Source organism: Dendrobates tinctorius, unplaced genomic scaffold (assembly GCF_039654945.1).
Source record: "Dendrobates tinctorius isolate UK_male_01 unplaced genomic scaffold, ASM3965494v1 ptg000243l, whole genome shotgun sequence".
Taxonomy (NCBI): Eukaryota; Metazoa; Chordata; class Amphibia; order Anura; family Dendrobatidae; genus Dendrobates; species Dendrobates tinctorius.
In genome coordinates, this window is record NW_027361910.1 from 1,077,708 (window position 1) to 1,097,584 (window position 19,877).

At 42.1% G+C, this 19,877-nt stretch overlaps 1 protein-coding gene across 3 annotated transcripts in view; it reads right to left on the bottom strand.

The window, feature by feature from the left end:
* MMP17 (matrix metallopeptidase 17) overlaps positions 1-19,877 on the bottom strand; it is a 253,619-nt gene that overhangs the window by 105,152 nt on the left and 128,590 nt on the right. For all 3 annotated transcript variants that reach the window (XM_073557032.1, XM_073557033.1, XM_073557034.1), the window contains exon 2: positions 3,735-3,867. In XM_073557032.1, coding sequence (XP_073413133.1) covers positions 3,735-3,867 — 133 coding nt within the window. The remainder of the gene's footprint in view (positions 1-3,734; positions 3,868-19,877) is intronic.

Here is a 19,877-nt window from a genome sequence, read left to right on the forward strand (position 1 = left end):
CGCCTTGCACACGTTTCCCGGTAGGTCCCTACGGATTTTGTACCGCCACCTTGTGCTTCTCCGGTGACCGCATACCGCGTGTGTTGCGCTGAGATTCTGTGTCCTGAACAGACTCAGCGTCTTTTGTGTTGCAGTTTATTGTTACAGCTCTGTGAGCTCAACAGAGTTTGTTCAGTGCACCTGGTGACGCACTTAAACCGGTGCACTCTACCGCCATATAGTTCTGCCACCACCTAGCAGCGGTCTTTCCATCTACCGCACGGTGGACCCCGAGTGGCGAAGGCACTTTATTTATATTTTTATTTTAGTGTCTTCTGCCACTCCTAACAGTTTTAGCATTAAAAACTGTAAAAAAAAATTGCATAAAATAGATTAGGCCATTTTACAAACACTATTGAAGTTGCAATATCCATGGTCTCCTCTACTTTTTAGCGTACTCTTCAGTAGGCCCAAAACACAGTGTTCTAGAGGAGGGCTGGGCAACAATCACTACTTTGGATTTCATTGTCACTCCTATGTCTGGTGGGCCCAACTCAAGATACAGACAGGAGCGCTATGGCTGTGTTGCACCCTATCACATACTCACTGACAGGTTAAAGGGGATTTCCTAAAGTCGCAAGTTAATTTGCTGATTGATGAGGGACCCCAGAAGTCCAAAGAATGAGGCTCCAGAACCCTGAGAGTAGGACTTCACAATGAATGAAGTGGAAGTGCGCATGGTCGTCCTCTGTTCCCTTCATTGTCTGTGGTACTGCTGGAGAAAGCCGAGTACAATTGTTCGGCTATTTATGGTGGTTCCATAGATAATGAATGGAACGGAGGATGACCTTGCGCACTTTCATTTTATTCAAGATGTGACTCTGCAGAGCCCTGCTCTCAGAATTGCGGGGGTCCCAGTTGTTGGTCCTTTACATTCGGCAATATATCCCCAATCTTATGGACAAGGGATAATTTGTAATTCAGGTAACACACCAAGTATATCGTGCAATGCCTGCAACATAAAGGCAAAGCAGAAAATGCAAGGCTTGTAATACATACAGTATATCATAACAAGATAGTCTGGTTAGTCATTCTATGCTAGGTGGCCAGTTTCTTAAAAAGTCAGGGTCCAACAAAACAACTGTAAAATTATGCCAGCACAAAATATAGCAAATCATATGTCAGATAGCAAGCTGCTTCATTTCAGGTATACTTATTCAACAAAGGATAGATCCTACAAAATTAAAAAGTATATAACCCCCAAAAAAGCAAATACGGTGTATATATAAAAAATACGTATATAAAAAATATTAAATTTCGTTTCATATTGCACATAGTACACAAAAATATTCAATGATAAAATATAAAGGTAGGTCAATGATGAAGACACAAAATATGTAAGAAGCACAAAGGGACAAATAGGGGTAGCCAAAAATTAGAGGAATGCTGGAATCAATAATAATCATAAGGTATATGCTCAAGGTTGAGAAAAATACATCCAGAGATGTACCCAAAATTATGGCAGAAATATCCTATAGCTCACGGTTCATCCAGAATAATACATAACCCAAGAGCAGTTAAGCTCGGCAATGAAACTCATGTTAGAAATGCTCAACCATATAGCAGCGTGTCCCTGTGTTCATCTGCATATACCTTATGGTTATTACGGATTCTAGAATTTCTCTATTTTTGGCTACCCTTACATATACTTACATATTTGTCCCTTTGTGCTTCCTGTTCATTTTGTGTCTTCACCATTGACCTACCTTTATGTTTTGTCATTGAGTATCTTTGTGTACTATGTGTAATATGAAATAAAATGTGATATTTTCTATGTACGTATTTTCTATACATATATATGCTTTATTTAGGGTTATCCATTCCTTCATTTTACACGATCTACAGTGGGGAAAATAAGTATTTGATGCATTGCCGATTTTGTAAGTTTTCCCATTTGCAAAGAATGGAGAGGTCTGTAAACTTTATCATAGGTATACTTCAACTGTGAGAGACAGAATCTAAAAAAAAATCTAGAAAATCACATTGTATGATTTTTCACAATTAGTTTGCATTTTATTGCATGAATTAAGTATTTGATATAATAAAAAAAAACAGAACTTAATATTTGGTCCAGAAACCTTTGTTTGCAATTACAGAGGTCAGTAGTCCACTTGCTCTTGACCAAGTTTGCACACACTGCAGCAGGGATCTTGACCCACTCCTCCATACAGCTCTTCACCAGATCTTTCAGGTTTTGGGGCTGTCGCTGGGCAACATTGAGTTTCAGTGCTCTCCGAAGAGAGCTACGTGTCTCACTCCCCGACGCGTGTTTTGTCCTCTTCCTCAGGGGACATCAATTGGGTAATTTGCACTACTGGTTGAACAGACGGGTTTAGACTAATAGAGAAGCATGTTGGGGGAAACATCATACTTTGGGGGACTTTTCTGCAATCGTCCTTTGCAGAAAAGTCCCCCAAAGTATGATGTTTCCCCCAACATGCTTCTCTAATAGTCTAAACCCGTCTGTTCAACCAGTAGTGCAAATTACCCAATTGATGTTCAACCAGTAGTGCAAATTACCCAATTGATGCCCCCTGAGGAAGAGGACAAAACACGCGTCGGGGAGTGAGACACGTAGCTGTACACATCCATGTGAGTCATAAAAGTGATTTTTTTGTTTGATCGCTGGTTTTCATACTTATGGCACATATATGCTTTAATTAAGCAGTGCTTATTGACTATGGATTTAGTCAGGGCATTCACCGCATATTTGGTTGCAATGATCACTACCCAGCGGTCACTGATAATTGTAGAGTGAGTAAGTGAGAGTTATTCATGCAATAGTTTCAAGAGAAGCCTTTCTTCTTTTTGTTTTCTTGCCATGATTTTTTCAGGCTATATGTAAAAAATAGTTAGTTTGGCTTATTTGATTGTTACCTTATGCTTGATATCACTTATTTAATTATTCTCAAAGCTTTATCTTGACTCTTTAAAATTGTCTATGAATTTGGATGAATTCAGCGTTTTGTGTCTGACAACAGAGGTTTTCATCAGTTATTTTTAATTGTCTTAATAAAATATGTGTTTTAATTTTCATGTGTATAGTGCGTTTTCTGTTTCTGGGTAATTTGCACTACTAGTGGAACAGATGGGTTTAGATATATTTTGTGGCACTAGAAATTATTAGTTGGATTTCATGTTGATTTACATGCTTCACTATTAGGATGGTGTTCTTGAGCTTGTATTCATCCTTCTTCTTCCTCCAAATACAGCGAGCGGAGGTGAAACCAAAAAGTTCTATTTTGGTCTCACCTGACCAACAACCTTCTCCCATGCCTTCATGGTGCCTTTTAATGGCTAACTGAAAAAATGGTAACAAATTGCAAACTTTTGAGACTATTCAGGTCTCTTCATCAGGCAGAGAATAACACAAAATCTGAAGTCACATATTTATGCACAAGAGGATACAGGAATAATACAATAGATAAGATGTGTTCTCTTGTGCATAAATATGTAACTCTTCAGATTTAGTTAGCCATTAAAAGGTATCAACCACTGAGGACTCTCAAATTTTAATATTTTTTTATCTACTGGCTAACACGGTACAAGAATATATATTTTTCCTGTCCTTCATGGGAGATGGATCCATTTCTAATGCATTGTAACCATACAGAACACAATTTAGAAATAAATTGAGCATTCCCAAAGTATGGAGACTTCATCTTTGGACTAATACTTGTACAGTCTAATCTCACCGAGTATTCCAGTAGGTTTTAGTCCACCAAATTCTTGCATTGCCTTTATTGCTTTCGACAACTCCTCCTGCGTCTGCAACTGTCCTGTAACTGGATCTGGTGGAGGCAAGTAGCCAAATCTCGTCAACCAGTTCTGTAAATAATGGATAACAAAGAGAAAACATTAATCGGCTATCACAATCAACGATCATTGCCTAAGCAGCTGAAAAAGAAATATTTCTAATAAATTCTGTACACATTACACAGAATATATGTGTCTAGTTATGAGACTTGCCCCGGAGATAAGCAATGCACTGAAAAATACTACTCAATAAAGGACAAATAAAATAATATATGGAATTTAAGTCAAAGACTCAACATTAGTAAACTGCATTTACAGCTATCTTCTTCTCATCTATCTGAAACTAATTGTTCCCTTTATCAGTGAAGTAATTTTTGTTGAAGGAAAAAGCACGTGCGGGAAGATCCAATTCCCCACAATTGCTCTTCCCAGCAGAGTTAACAGAATTAGATTTTTGGTGTCTGTGGTATGTCATTGCAGTGATGGAGGCGATTGCATTTCCTATCTCCATTGACAAAATACAGGCTAATAAGCACCATAAGTGGTACCTAGATTCTACTGATGGAAACAAGAAGATTAGATTTGGAAAATCAGATTTCGAGTCTTCACCTCTTCATAGCATATTTTCATTTTGCTAACGTCATGAGTCTCACTTTGATAGAGCCACAACTATGTACCACTCACGAGATTTTCCATTAATAAACCATATGTGCCACTTTTAGCTGTCTGGAATAATATTCCTGCAACCTCTTTGTAAGCTCACAGCTCTCCTAAGAAGGTGCCTTTTATAGTTATTCCTTTCCATATGGTAATTGGAACTGAGTAGTGGGCATCTCCAGACTGTACTCAGCTCCTCCTCTGTCCCCACCATCACTGTCTCTCCAGCCTTGATTGATGTGGCTGATGTCTCCGCCATCATCCAGAGTCCATTCAACTGCTGTGTCTGCAAAGTAGGGGAGGAGAGCTATTCAGGAGGAACAGGCTGCATGGATGTCTGCCATGTCAATCAAGGCCGGAGAGATGGTGATTGGTGGGACAGTGAAGGTGCTGAGCACAGACTGGTGGTGATGCCCATCGCACCGCTCAGAGCCGAGTAGCATATGGAGAGGAACAATTATAAAGGCATTTTTTAGGTATGAATGGGCAGCAGCGATCTTATGAAGAGGTTGCAGGAATACTACTCTAGACATATGAAAGGCTGTGGATACAGCTAACATAGGGAAACCTGGTGACAGATAAAAAGGTGGGATCACTAAATATAATAAGATAACGTGAATGGGAAATGATTCACACTAACTTGTCCAGGGGTGAATATTCTGTATTGTCTGCTCTTTCAGTGGACCTGCTAATATGGTACAGTCACCATTGCGTAGCTACAGGATTCGGCAGAGCTGGGAGTAGTGTGGAGACTGCGATCAGCTGGGACCGGTGTCTTTCTGTCCTCGTGGAGCTCCGTGCCTGGATTCAGCTGGGAGAGAGTGAAGCTGCTGGCTGCCTGCCAACTTTCCTACAACTTGTACCCATTTCCAGCATGCAGATGATCCCGGGATAGGAAAGCTGGTGGAGTGTGCGGTGCTGGAGATGTTCTGGAGATCTTGTGGTCCAGGTGGAGCTGAAGGGGTGAGCTGGGCAGGTTTGGACTGACTGTTGGCGTGTCCTCTGATGTCCCTGTCTTGTTGCACCCATGCCCTCCCCCCCAGCAGTGCTGGGAGCACCCTTTATGGAAAGTTGTACATTTAACTCTGCTAAGCTGTGACTGTTCAGTCTTTATAGCTACAAGCTGAGTGTAATCATGGCCACTGCACTCTGTAAACCTACTCATGATTTCAAGGGACAATTTATTATTCTGGAATCATCCGCAATTTCTCATGGACTCCCTTTCTTGGAGCATGATTGCTAATTCAACAATTGAGTACATAAAATCCATTACTTCTGTGAAAAATGTGGAGGTGTACTGCAAGAGAGGTAGGAGAGGAGGCGTCCTGGCACGCCTTCGGAGGAGAGGGTTCAGAACAGCTCTTCCTTCACTCCACTTGGCTAATGTCCGTTCCTTATCTAACAAAATGGAGGATGTGAGCTTACTTTGTAACATGAGATCTGATATGGCCAATTCAGCTGCTCTTTGTTTTACTGAGACCTGGTTGAATGAGACCATCCCTGATTGTAGTCTGGATCTACCTGGTTTTGTTATCTACAAAGCTGACCGTGATTGTGTAGCTTCAGGTAAACAAAGGGGGGTGGGGTATGTCTCTACATCAACACTAGCTGGTGCTGTGATGTTAACATACTGGGAAAAGGTTGCTCTCCAGATCTAGAGTACCTTGCACTCAATTGTAGACCATTTTACTCTCCAAGAGAGTTTTCATCTATGGTTCTGGTTGCAGTATATATTCCCCCTCAAGCATCTGTTAAAGCTGCTATTGGTGAATTAGCTTGCAAAATATCAGAATGGGAGAAAGGATCTCCAGAAGCATTTGTGATCGTAATGGGGGACTTTAACAAAGGAAAACTCAACCTGGATCTCCCCAAATTTACTCAACATATAAACTACTTCACGAGAGAGAACAATACGCTTGATCACTGCTATACAGTCATAAAAGGGGCCTACAGGGCAGTGAGGAGAGCAGCAGTGGGCTGTTCAGATCATTGTCTAATTCATTTAATTCCAGCCTACAGGCAAAGGTTGAAAACATCCAAACCTACAGTTAATACAAAGAAGACATGGTCTGAGGAGGCAAAATTGCAACTACAAGCATGCTTTGAATGCACGGACTGGGAGGTATTCCAGGAAACATGCTCGGGTCTGGATGAATGGGTTGATGCAGTGTCCTCATATTTCCGTTTTTGTGAAGACACGTTTATTCCATCCAAATCTGTCCACTTTCGGGGAAACAACAAGCCGTGGTTTACAAATAAAGTCAGGTTGATCCGTAAGAGAAAAGAGGAGGCTTATAAAGCAGGCGATATTACTGAATTCAAGAAACTTAGGAACTCGCTATCTAAAGAGATCAAGTTAGCCAAACACGAGTATGCAAAGATTCTGGAGGAAAGGTTCTCATCAAAAGATACTAGATCTGCATGGAGAGGATTAAGAGAGGTCACCAATTATAAAAGCCACCCCACTATAGTGAACCCCAGCAGAAGTCTGGCAGCAGAGTTAAATGAATTCTACTGCAGATTTGAGGCAAGCTCTACACACAGTGGCTATTCATCTCTAAGCTCCTCAGTCTGTTCATATAAAGATCCAGTGGTGTATCTAGGGGGGGCAGCCGGGGCAGTTGCCCCGGGCGCAGCCAGCAGGGGGGCGCAGTCGGGCCGCCTAATGCAGCGGTCCGCAGTGTCCTCCCTGGCGGCTGCGTTCTGCCGCCCCCCAGCCTGAGAGTCGGCGGTTCTTTGTGTCAGCTGTCAAGCTGACAGTCGGCGCAGAGAAGGAGGCCGTGCCTGCTCCCATGGAACAATTGTACTGGCGTCTATACAGACGCCAGTACAATTGAAGCTCTGACCGCCGGGCCAGAGCGACGTCAGCAGCGTGATCAGGTCATGTGATCACGCTGCTGACGTCACTCCCCGGCGCCCAGAGCAAACGCTGGTGGTAAGTGTGCTCCACTGTGGAGCTGAAGAACCACCGAAGATGGGAGATGGGGGGTGTTAATGAGTGGAGATGGGGGGGATTTGTAGAGGGGATGGCGGTTAATGTGTGGGGGTATTTAGAGTGGGGATGGGGGTTAATGTGTGTGGGGGTTAATGAGTGGGGATGCCATGGGGTTAATGTGTGGGGGGATTTGGAGTGGAGATGGGGGTTATTTAATGTGATGGGGGTTAATGAGTGGGGATTGGGTTAATGTGTGCGGGGGTTAATGAATGGGGATGGGGGTTAATGTGTGTGGGGGTTAATGAATGGGGATGGGGGTTAATGTGTGGGGGGTATTTGGAGTGCAGATGGTTATTTAATGTGTGGGGGGATTTGTAGAGGGGATGGCGGTTAATGTGTGGGGGGGTTAATGAGTGGGGATGCCATGGGGTTAATGTGTGGGGGGATTTGGACTGGAGATGGGGGTTATTTAATGTGATGGGGGTTAATGTGTGCGGGGGTTAATGAATGGGGATGGGGGTTAATGTGTGGGGGTATTTGGAGTGCAGATGGTTATTTAATGTGTGGGTGGGGGGATTTGTAGAGGGAATGGCGGTTAATGTGTGGGGGTATTTAGAGTGGGGATGGGGGTTAATGTGTGTGGGGGTTAATGAGTGGGGATGCCATGGGGTTAATGTGTGGGGGGATTTGGAGTGGAGATGGGGGTTATTTAATGTGATGGGGTTAATGAGTGGGGATTGGGTTAATGTGTGGGGGTATTTGGAGTGCTGATGGGGGTTAATGAGTGGGGATTGGGTTAATGTGTGGGGGGATTTTGAATGGGGATGGGGGTACTTAATGTATGTGGGGGATTGGGGATGGGGGGATTTAATGTGTGGGGAGATTTGAGGACACAAAATAAAGACTATGTATGAGGAAACAGTATGGGGGATTGGTGCAGACAGTATGGGGTGCGAATGCGTTAATGTATGTGGATGGACACAGTATGGGGAGTCAGGGATATGTGTGAGCAGACAGTACAGAGAGTGAGGGGGTAAATATATGAGGAGACAGTATGGTGAACAGGTGGGATGCTAGAGGGGAATAGTGTGAGGCGACAGTATATTGCAGATATTTTTATTTAGGAGCATTATAATGACACTTCTATCTTTAAGGGCGTCGTGTGGAGATTTGCTGCAGAAGACCGGAGAAGATGGACATCTACAGAGACGAGATGTGGATGAGAAAACTCATCATGGGGTCTAGAAGAAAAGGAGAACGACTGCAGAGACGACGTCATCTATAAGGTACTTGGATGTAAATGTTATTTGTGATACTGACTTGTTCTCATGTTTTTATTTGTTAGGAACATTAAAGGGGTTGTCCAGGTTTGTGCTGAGTCTGCTGTCATTCTATGTGACTGCAGACTTCTGAATTCTCACAGTGCTCACTGAATGCTGTTAGGATTCTCTCGTGCCGGTAAATTACATACATGCGGTCACATGCTGACTAGACATGTGTGGCCTCACTCAATGAAAATGAACGGAGCGAGGCCGGGCACGTCTGGTCGGAATGTGGCCAGAAGTATATAAATCACATACTTGTGCTGACATGACTGTACATCAGCAAGGGAGAATCCTAAAAGTGTGCAGTGCATTTGTTGTGAGAATTCAGAAGCTGCAATGTCAGGATTCAGCTCTGCAGGTTCCAGTAGTCATCACACGGACACTTCACTCATATGAGATTTTCATACCTATAGTCCTGTGAGAACAAGCTTCTCTTGCAGCTTCTCTCAGTTTTTTACTGAACATTGAGAGCAATAGGAGGAGCAGCTCGCAGGTACATGGCTAAGTGTTCAAGTCGCATATGGGCGGGGGCGCCGAACCGAATTCTTGCCCCGGGTGCCAGAAAGCCTAGATACGCCTCTGTAAAGATCATTCATTGTGCAACACCCAAGTAGTGATCTCCGAGGCAGAGGTGATACGCATCCTGAAGGGACTTAAGGTCAAAAAGGCACCTGGCCCTGATGGTGTATCTCCAATGTGTCTGAAAGTATGTGCTACCCAGCTTGCCCCTATACTGACAAATATATACAATGTGTCACTGAAAGAGTGCGTTGTACCTCAGTGTTGGAAAAATTCCACAATTATCCCTGTCCCCAAGAAAGTGGGATCCTCTGAGTTGAACGACTATAGACCAGTAGCACTCACATCTGTAGCTATGAAAGTCTTCGAAAGAATTATGATGTCCCACCTGATAAAATTCACGCAGAAGCTATGGGACCCGCTTCAGTTTGCCAATAAGGAGAATCGTTCGGCAAACGACACTGTCAATCTGGCACTGAAGTACATTTTGGATCATACAGATGAACTGCACTCATATGTCCGGATTCTTTTCATGGACTTTAACTCAGCGTTCAATACCATTGATCCGAATTTACTTCATAAGAAAATGGTAGCTCTTGGAGTCCCTCTCAACTTATGCTTGTGGATTTATAACTTCCTGACAGCCAGGATACAGAGTGTAAAAGTTGGACCATTCACTTCGGACACCTTGGTCACAAACATCGGGGCACCTCAGGGGTGTGTTTTGTCCCCGTTACTGTTTTCTCTCTATACGAATGATTGCATCTCTTCAGCAGACTCAGTAAAAATCTTGAAATTTGCCGATGATATGACACTGATTGGTCTCATCAGGGGAAATGCTGAAGACTTGTATCGGAGTGAGGTGGAAAGAATATGTGACTGGTGTAAAGCCAATAATCTTGTACTCAACACTAAAAAAACTGCTGAGATGGTTGTGGATTTTAGGAAAGATCAACATGAGATACTTCCAATCTACATCCATGACGAAGTGGTTCTTAGGGTCACAGAGACCAAATTCCTTGGTGTTATCATCTCTCATGATCTTAAATGGGGGAAAAACGTGGATGCTGTTATAAGAAAAGCACAACAGAGGATGTTCTTCCTGCATCAGCTGAAAAGATATGGTTTTTCTAAAAATCTGCTGATCTTATTCTTTAATGCTGTCATCAGATCTGTGATTTGTTCCTCTCTGATAGTCTGGTATGGGGGAGCCACTGCGCATGACAAACTCCGCTTACAAAGGACTTTCAGAATGGCAGAGAGAATTATAGGTTCCCCCCTGCCTAAAATCCAGGATCTTTATGATAAGAGTATTCGATCCCACGCATTGAAAATTTCATCCGATCCCTCTCACCCGGGACACTCCTCATTCCAACTACTCCCTTCAGGACGTCGCTTCAGAGTCCCCAAATGCAGCACCAACCGCCATATGAACAGCTTCTATCCACTCTCTGTTCAACAATTAAATCGTCATGTGTAGACTATATACTGTATCTGTCTTGTTAGATGTTACTTGTTGTATCTGTTGTTATATATTATGTTGCCTCTTTGCCACAAAGAATTCCTTGTATATATGTAATATGTACTTGGCGATAATAAATTTGATTGATTGATTGAAGGGATCAGTGAGATGATTGGAAATATGGAATTTTAGTCAGTGATGATTTTACAACCAGACCAGGAAAAATATTATATGTCAATTTACTGTAATACATTTCTTAAGCTGATTTCTTCTTCTGTACACTAACAATACACACAAGAATAATTATTCAGATTCCCAAACTATGTTACATTTAAGTTTGATCGGTATATCATGGACATGAATCTAAAATTGGCGTATTCAATATAACCAATAAGTTACAGATTGAGTGAACAAGTATTCATTATCGCTTTTTGTGCCTGCTAGACTAAATGTATATGATAATGTTCTCGATGTGCGGGTGTTACTGGTAACTGCAACGTGAATAAAGTATAGGAATGTTTTGAGTTCTTTGATACTGATGACCTAGCCTTAGTACAGGCCATCAATATTAGATTAGTGGGGGTCCGACTCTTTATGCCCCCGCTGCTCAGCTGTTTCACGGGACTGCATAATGTATGTATAGGGAATGCTTGTACATAAGTAATGCATCGCATGTATAGTACTAAGTGAACCTCTACATCCTTGTACATGGTTGTTTAACCATATTCCGCTTTTACATTATTGAATATCTTAAATACTACACCATGGGCACATTCATCAGCATTAGTCCAGCATTCCTACACGTTACACAAGAAAGCATCAATCTATCGCTATTGTGTTACCCTTTTACTTTAGCAGGACTAAAATGTGCTATTAAATCTATTTAATAGCTTTCCATTATGCTGTCTAATAATATGAATTTGTTAATTTGTTATAACCTGTCCAGTATGACGCCTGGAAAATTCACAATGAAATGTAAAATGTCCTGTCAGGCTGCAAACGCAGAACATAACATTGATTTACATTAATACTGATGAGATAACAATAATTTGTAGACGCATCCGTGCCTGACGTCACATCCACGCTGATATAAGCCTTTTCTAGTGGTTCATTATTCCATGTACAACCATTGGAATCACTTGCAATATTCACAGTTAGCCAACCTGCTAGTGTACAAGCCCAAATCAGATCAAGTGTGCTTAGTAAAAGTACGTAAGGGTCATACTTATTAGTTATAGGGAATTTGTTACCAGATTTTTGCCATCTAATCTGAGAACAGCATAATGTAGAGACATAGACATTGATCCCAGTGATTTGTCACTTATTGCACTACTTGCTGTAGTTTTGATGAATCATTTTATCAGCAGACTATAACTAGAGGACTAATAAACCTTCTGCCATGAAGTCCTCGTAATCATGAGCTTGATATAACCACACCCCCTCCACTAATTGCCAGCTTTCTGCCTATACACAGTGTGCATAGAAAGCTGTTAATTAGTAAGGTGGACAGGGATATACTAAGCTCAGCATTCAGAGAAATGCTAGATCTGCAACAGATAAAACAGGGATTTTATAAAAATGATAGCAAGCAGTACAGTAAGTGACACATCGCTGGGATCAGTGTCTCTGTCCCCCTACATTATGGTGCTCTCAGGTGAAATAGCCAAAATGTGGTGTAAGATTCACTTTAAAGGTATTAACAGTTTCCTAGTTTTATATGACCCAGAAGCATGATTGTTACTAAGCATGGCTCAGAGATAATGGAGTTTATATTGCTTGATGGGGATTTATGCAAGCAAGACAGGAGGGGATAGTATTTTAAATGTAATGGGATGGAATGTCTTCAGAGTACATGGAGGTTTGCAGCTTTAACAATATAAATTTAGAGGCACAGGTGGATGGTCCAATGTAAAGATAGGAAATGGACTTTTTAATGAACAATTTGAAGTTTTGCTTCACATGCTTTCCTTTTGTGAATTCTCTTGATCTGACTTCTGAGTCAGGGCTCCCTCTGGTGGTTACTGCGGGTAGTGGAGCTGGCCAGGTTGATAGAAGTCTGCCACCTGACAACGATGATTGGAAATCAGGGTTTACTGACTGGGAGGATATAAGTGAGAAGGCTTCCCTCAGTTGCTGCTGGTGATTGGTTTCTTCCTGTGCATTTTGAGATCAGCTGTCTCCTGCCTGATCCTGCATTTTTCAGTTAAGTTGTTCATTTGCTAATCCTTTGCATCTGATCGGGTTTTGCCTCTTTCTGCTTTGCTGTGAGGGTTCAGCGTGCTCCCTGCTGGGGCAGTGCTGTACCCCGCTCCATATGTTACAGCTTGTGTCAGTTTGTTCAGTCCCCTGTTATATTAGTCTCTTTTGCTTTGCTGCCAGTTCACACCAGAATGCTGATATAGTGGGGGAGAGGTCGTGAGACTTCAGTGTATTTTGTACATCAGACGTGTTGGATTTTTTTAGGTTTTTTGCGTGATTGCAGACAGCGTCTTTCCTTTCCTATCCTATCTAGACAGTTTAGGCCCCATCATTTGCTCAGTCTATTTTCTGCCTGTGTTTGTGCCTCATCTTGTCTCACCGACAATATATGTTTGGGGGCTATCTATTTCTTTTGGGTTCTACTCTGGGGCAGTTTAGATTTCACCTTTCTCACTTTAAGTTTAGTTAGTTCTCCGGCTGTGCCGAGGCGTCTAGGGCATCGTAGGTACGCCCCACGGCTACTGCTAGTTGTGTTGTTAGGATTAGCGGTCTGCAATCCGCTAAGTTACCAACTTTTCTGGTTTCCTGGTGGCCTAGCCTATTCCTGCCATCCTCCTCGGTGACCTATTCATAACACTTTCCCTTAAACTTAGGGTAAAGGGGGTTTTACACTAAGCGATATCGCTAGCAATATCGCTAAAACGTCACTGATTTTGTGACGTTATAGCGATATTGCTAGCGACATCGCTATGTGTGATACTTACCAACGACGGCTCCCCCGCTGTCCATCGCTGATCGCGCGAAAATGCCCGGCTCCATTTCTCGTCGGGCGCTTCCTGCTGAGACTTCCTGCTGTGTGAGACGAGCGACGCTGGACGCGGGCGGGAGGACATCAGGATCGCTGTGTGTGAAAGGTGAGTATCGTGCGCTGCGTCGCTGCTGCATCGCTGTGAGATCTTTCTGTATGAAAGCTCACTAGCGATCATTTAGCGATGCACCAGCGATCCTGACCGGGTCATATCGCTGGTCGGATCGCTGGTGCATCGCTAAATGTAAAAGGGCCTTAAGTCCTAAGTGTTCTTACCCTTATCAACTTTTTGTCTGGTGTCAACAACTCTTCTTTGTAGATAAGTGGGGTCCATTAAAAGGAATGTGGTGGGTCGTACTGATGTTGAGTAAATCTTAAAGGGAACCTGTCAGCAGGATTTTGTTCAGTAAACTACAGACTTTGTCATGTTGCCGCTGTTATACTGATTAAAATGAAATGTTGCTTCACTCATCTACCTCAATTTTATTTAACCATGTGACTTCTAAGGATGGAATAAAGGTTATGTTTTATCCCTATTTTTGTCTGGTAACTCGGAATCTTGGATTTTCTACTGCTTTGGACCTTGTGGTAGTAAGCACGCGTCAGCATGGAGCCACCAGTGGTGCATGAGGATCACTCTTCAACTAAGTGTATATAAACATATATTGGGAGACAGCTGTCAGTGAACTGAAGGAGGGCAGAGAGAATTCTGTTGGGGATCTTCTTCGGACTAGTCAGACAGGCTGGTACAGGGTATCTGCACGCACAGCCACTGTCTGATTCATGTTGTCCATTGTTCTGGCAGCATGAATCTGATGACAGGTTCTCTTTAGGATGAAAGACACAACTTTAGTCATGTAGTAAGAACTGTGATTGGATATGTACGACAGCTACAATGTTAATATCTTAATCTGGTGAAGTCAGATGTTGGTACACCGTTCACACTGCAGATACCTACTATGTAATGCCAATCTATTGTTGTTATAACCAAGCAGATGAAGATTTCATGTTATTACGGTTAGACCCCAATCTTCAGATTTATTTTCAGCACATCTGACATGGGAGTCATTGCAATCCCTGGAGGTTCTTTGATTCTATCCTTTCCATAATAAATTCACCATAAATTTGTATTACAAAAAGGTTTTGCATAATCTTTCATCTCACATAAAATATGTTGTTCCCTTTATTCACTTGAGTCTGTCCTTCTATCGACTCGATCAAACATTCTTCCCACTCAAAATGATTTATTTTGACAGATTTCAGACTTAAAATAATGCAGACAGCCTCCGCACTCCCCCTTATTGTCAACATAAAGAGAAAAATCGAATGCGTATTCTAAAAAAAATCTAATCCAAAGGCATTGAACTCATACACGTTGTATAAGGTGCCCACACCCTGTGTATCTGGGCATTAGAGGCAATTCTGTTGGCGTCCAATGAATGAATAGTATATGGGCTTCCTGAAAACAAAATGGCTGTTTTTTTCCTTAAATTGTGCCAATAATGTCCATAAGCTTCAAATAGTTTCTGGTCTGCATTCATTTGTCAGCCGCACACTGCCAAATGAAAAGACTCACCAGGAAAGCAGCCATCTTGTCTTGTATACTTATACAACCTGAATAGACGGATTGGAGGCAGAAAGCCACAGTATGTGGACAGCAAATATCCTGTGTATTAGATACAATTTTCTAGGCTTCCATACAAATAACCTGGATCTCACTTGCTCAGTTTTACAAAAATAATGTCATTTGCTTAAAGTCCATCTTGAATCGCATTTAATTAGCAAACAACTAATGGATTAACATAACTGAGATTTAGACATTCTCAGTGACAGAGAATTTTGGACTTGGAAATGGAACCATATTGCTGCAGAGAGGTGGCACAACTGAGCTAGCACCTGAAGTGTTTTCTGTGTTGGTACATCAGAATTGGATGAAGCAATCCAGTCATTAAGGTATTTTTTCTCTTAAGTCTTAAACTGTTAATTAGCGGTTCTTTGCTGAATACTCTTTACATTGTATATAGTAGAGTATGCATCTCATACAGTAACGTAACCATAAAATGCTTCTGAACTGCTGTCTTCCTGATGAAGAGTAATTTGTCTTTAGAAGATGTTTCTCTTCTCATCAGATAGCTGCTTCTGATTTAGATATAATGATGTTTGGGGTCAAGTGTAAAGCCCCCTCCATACACATTTGACTATCGTTGGCTGAACCTGCCGACATCGATGGGTTAAGGCCCCATCACACTAAGCGACTTACCAGCGATCCCGACAATGATATCAACATGTCAGGATTGCTGGTGAATCGCTATGTGATCGCTGGTGAGCTGTCACACAGACAGCTTCACCAGCGATTAGCACAGCGACGCCGCGCGTGCGGCATCGCTGTGTTCACCGCTGATTCATGTCAAAAATAGAATTAAAATAAAAAATATTGTTATTCTTACCTTCCGACGTCCCGCGCAGCATTCCCGCCTCTCTCCACGCTCCGGTCCCAGTAATCCTTTGCGAGAATTACCGCGATGACTTCCGTTCTCGCAGGATCGCGAAGTCTCGCGGTCATTCTTGCAAAGGATCACTGGGACCGGAGCGTGGAGAGAGGCGGGAATGCTGCGCAGGACGTCGGAAGGTGAGAATAGTAATATATATATATTTTTTTTTAGTTATTTTATCGCTGATCGCTGGTCTCCTGCCTGTCACACACAACGATGCGTGCTGGCCAGCGGGAGATCAGCGACGAAAAAAATGTCCAGAGGTTTCCAAGAGCGATCAGCGATACCGGCAGGGGGGCCGGTCGCTGATCGCTATCACACATAGCGATCTCGCTGGTGAGATCGCTGTTGTGTCACAAAACTATGTGTGACGGGGCCTTTAGTCTGACAGTCTAGTGCCTATAGCCCCAGACAGAGATAAGGAACTTACATATCTAATTTTGGACTACTAATTGTTTGTTCTCCTTGAGATAAGATGCCAATGGAGATGTCTGGCAGTGGCTTTCTTATAGAGTGAGCACTCTTGTGAATGGTAGAAGTGGCCAATACAACTGTCAGCCAAAGGATCAGCCGACCCATCATTTGGCCAACAGTCATCTAAGGTACATAAGGGGCGTAACTGCAGTAAATACTCAGACCTGACCTAAAACAGGACTTTCAGGATTCAGGGCGGCCATTTTCCTTAATTTCGCACGACAGGTCTGGGCATCTATAGAATAGCATCACCCTTAACTCATACCTGTCATGTCACATCTGAAATAACATACATTTGTAAGATGTGAGCACATAGTTTGACTTAATCCAGAGGAATGACATGTTCATTTTAGGTCCATTTAGTTGATGAAAGTCCATTTAGATGAAAGTACTGGAAGAACTATAGAGTGAAAGGAAGAACTGAAAACCACAAATCAGAATGGCTGATGGGTCTGCACGTTTTAAGAATCTAGATGCATTTTTCTATAGTTACATAGTAAAAAATAAAAAATACATGAGGTTAGAAAATATACAATTTAAAGTAGCTATTCCATCCTGAGAAGTCTCTGAGCAGCCGATTCGTGGAATAAACGGAAACCTATGTATTATACATCACAATGGTTTGCACATTTGCATAATATGTTTGATTCAAAGGGCTCTGGTAAACGGACTGATGCACAGCCAATTGCGAACGCATCTAACAGGAACATTGCATTTGATGGCGAATAAGAATCTAATGACCCATATTTTTACCTAACCACTTTGCAATCTAGAACACACTAAATCCATTCTTCAGCATAATGTTATGTCCATTGGAAACATTTCTCAAATTTACTGTAATAGTCAGTACTACACTTGTGATATATCGCTAATTTCCCGGGGTCTGCGCATGATTTGCCCAATGCAGTAGTAATAACATCTCTATGTATGGAATAGGTGTATTTCCTTTATTACTTAGGGCTCTCCTCTTGCTTTATTCACAGTAACATGTAAGGATAACCTTAGGGCAGAAGTAGAAGATTCTGAGCTCCAAAAAATGATCTGTAAAAGGGTCCACAATTTGTAACAGAGGTCTCCTCATGTGGGATAGAAGGGATCTAGCCTTCAAGGCCCTCATGTGGTTGACACCTTTCCACATTAGGAGTGGAAAGGAGGGAAGAGTGAGGACATGAGACAAAGGGCAGGATGAGCAACAGCAACATTTAGACATTGTTCCCAATCTTGTAATGTAAGAGTATTTGATCATTTTGCTGGAAATCCCAGCCTGACTAGTGGCTTTATGGCCTAAATTGACAGCATTGTGGCAATCTATAATGCTGTGATGCCACATTCATATGTCTACCTGTTACCATCCGATAGAAACTGAACAATTTTTTTCTTAGGCATCATTCCAGTTGCATCCGTTTTTTCTGATCCTTTTCTTTTCACTGAAGCAGGTAGACTGAACTCTTTTAAGCCATTGACTCAGCAATAAATCAGTTAAAAACGTATGAAACTCGGATAGAACTTGAAGTACTTGGTATGTCATCAGCGTTTTATCCATTTTACATGGATTCCCATAGACTTTAATAGCCGAGTCTGATCTCAAAACAGATGAGTATTGGATATGTTCTGAGTCTCACGAACTGAAGGCATAGATTCATTCTTAAAGCACTTTTTTATTGCAGTATTGGAGTGGTGCTACTAATGTAAAATCCTTGCACCTAATGTTATACTCAGCACTCACCATCTTCAGCTTTTCCCGCTCCAGTCCCGTGCATCCATCTTGTGAACACGAGTCAGAGATAATGGTCACAAGCTCTTAATGTAAGTCTATGAGAGCCACAATGAGGCTCTCATAGACTTCCCTTTAAAAGTGACATCTGCTGGAGACCAATCCAAGTGGTGCGCATAGCAGCAGAAGACGGTAAGTATAAGACTAAGTGCAGGGGCCTTACGTTAGTAGCACCACTCCAGCGCTGCAATAAAAAACACTACAGTGGGGCTTCAGAATGGATGTTGTGAATGGATCAATTATTATTATTATTATTATTATTATTATTTATATAGCGCCATTAATTCCATGGTGCTGTACATGAGAAGGGGTTACATACAAAGTTATAGATATTGTTTACAGTAAACAAATTTACAATAACAGACTGGTACAGAGGGGAGAGGACCCTCTCTTTGCAGACTTACATTCTATGGGATAGTGGGGAAGAGACAGAAGGTCGGGGGTGCAGCAGCTCTGGTGGTTTTGAGGCGGCGGCTCGGGCAGTGGTGAGGCGGCAGAATGGTTATTGCAGGCTGTAAGCTTTCCTGAAAAGATGGGTTTTCAGGTTACGTTTGAAGGATCCGAGGGTGGTGGATAATCAGACGTGTTGAGGCATGGAATTCCAGGGGATTGGGTATCAATGAAACTCTATGGCTCTGTGTGCTGTCCCAAAAAAAAATGGACAGCACTAGCACGTGCCATATGGATGTGTGAGTGCAGCCTTAGTGTAATGAATGCTAAAATGCGTCTACTTTCTGAATAAGATCTCTGTAATAAAGTTTCAGTACTAACAAGTATGCCACCGGTAGACTGTACTTTACTTGGTGGAGGAGAATGAGACTGCCATCCAGTTGTAGTAGAGCAAATTTGACAGGTAAGACTTACTAGCCTTCTGAAATACATGATATACATGACCATGCTAGAACTTGTAAGCCTTACTTTGTGTGGAAGAAGCACACAACTGAATCTTGCTCTGGATGACCGAGTATTTGTCAGGGTCTGTCTCCGCCATTTTCATTATCATTTCGTTTCTGGAACACCATTTCTTTTCATATAGAATGTAATTCAAGTAAATAATTTCCAATGAGAACTTAGCGGTCCTTTTCCTTCTCGCACACTTTCATCTTCATATAATTGTTCTTCTAATCACTAACTTTGTTTCATTTAACTCATACCAATTTTTTGCGTTATTTTCTAATTTCACAGTAAGGCAATTGCTCACTGAGTTACTTAGAGAAATGTCAAATGTAACCCTTGTGGCCGGCCCCAGCTGTTAACAATATTCTGTTTTGCATGGAATTATTCTGATTAGAGCAGATTTCTCTTTTTTTTTTGCACCAAAATTATTCATCTTAGAAGTTTTGTCGTTTGTTTCCGGATCTTAATGCAGTTGTTTCCTTCCACTAGATTTCAGTGGTATTTATGTCGCTTGTCTCTAGTGTTCCTGCTGTTGTCGGA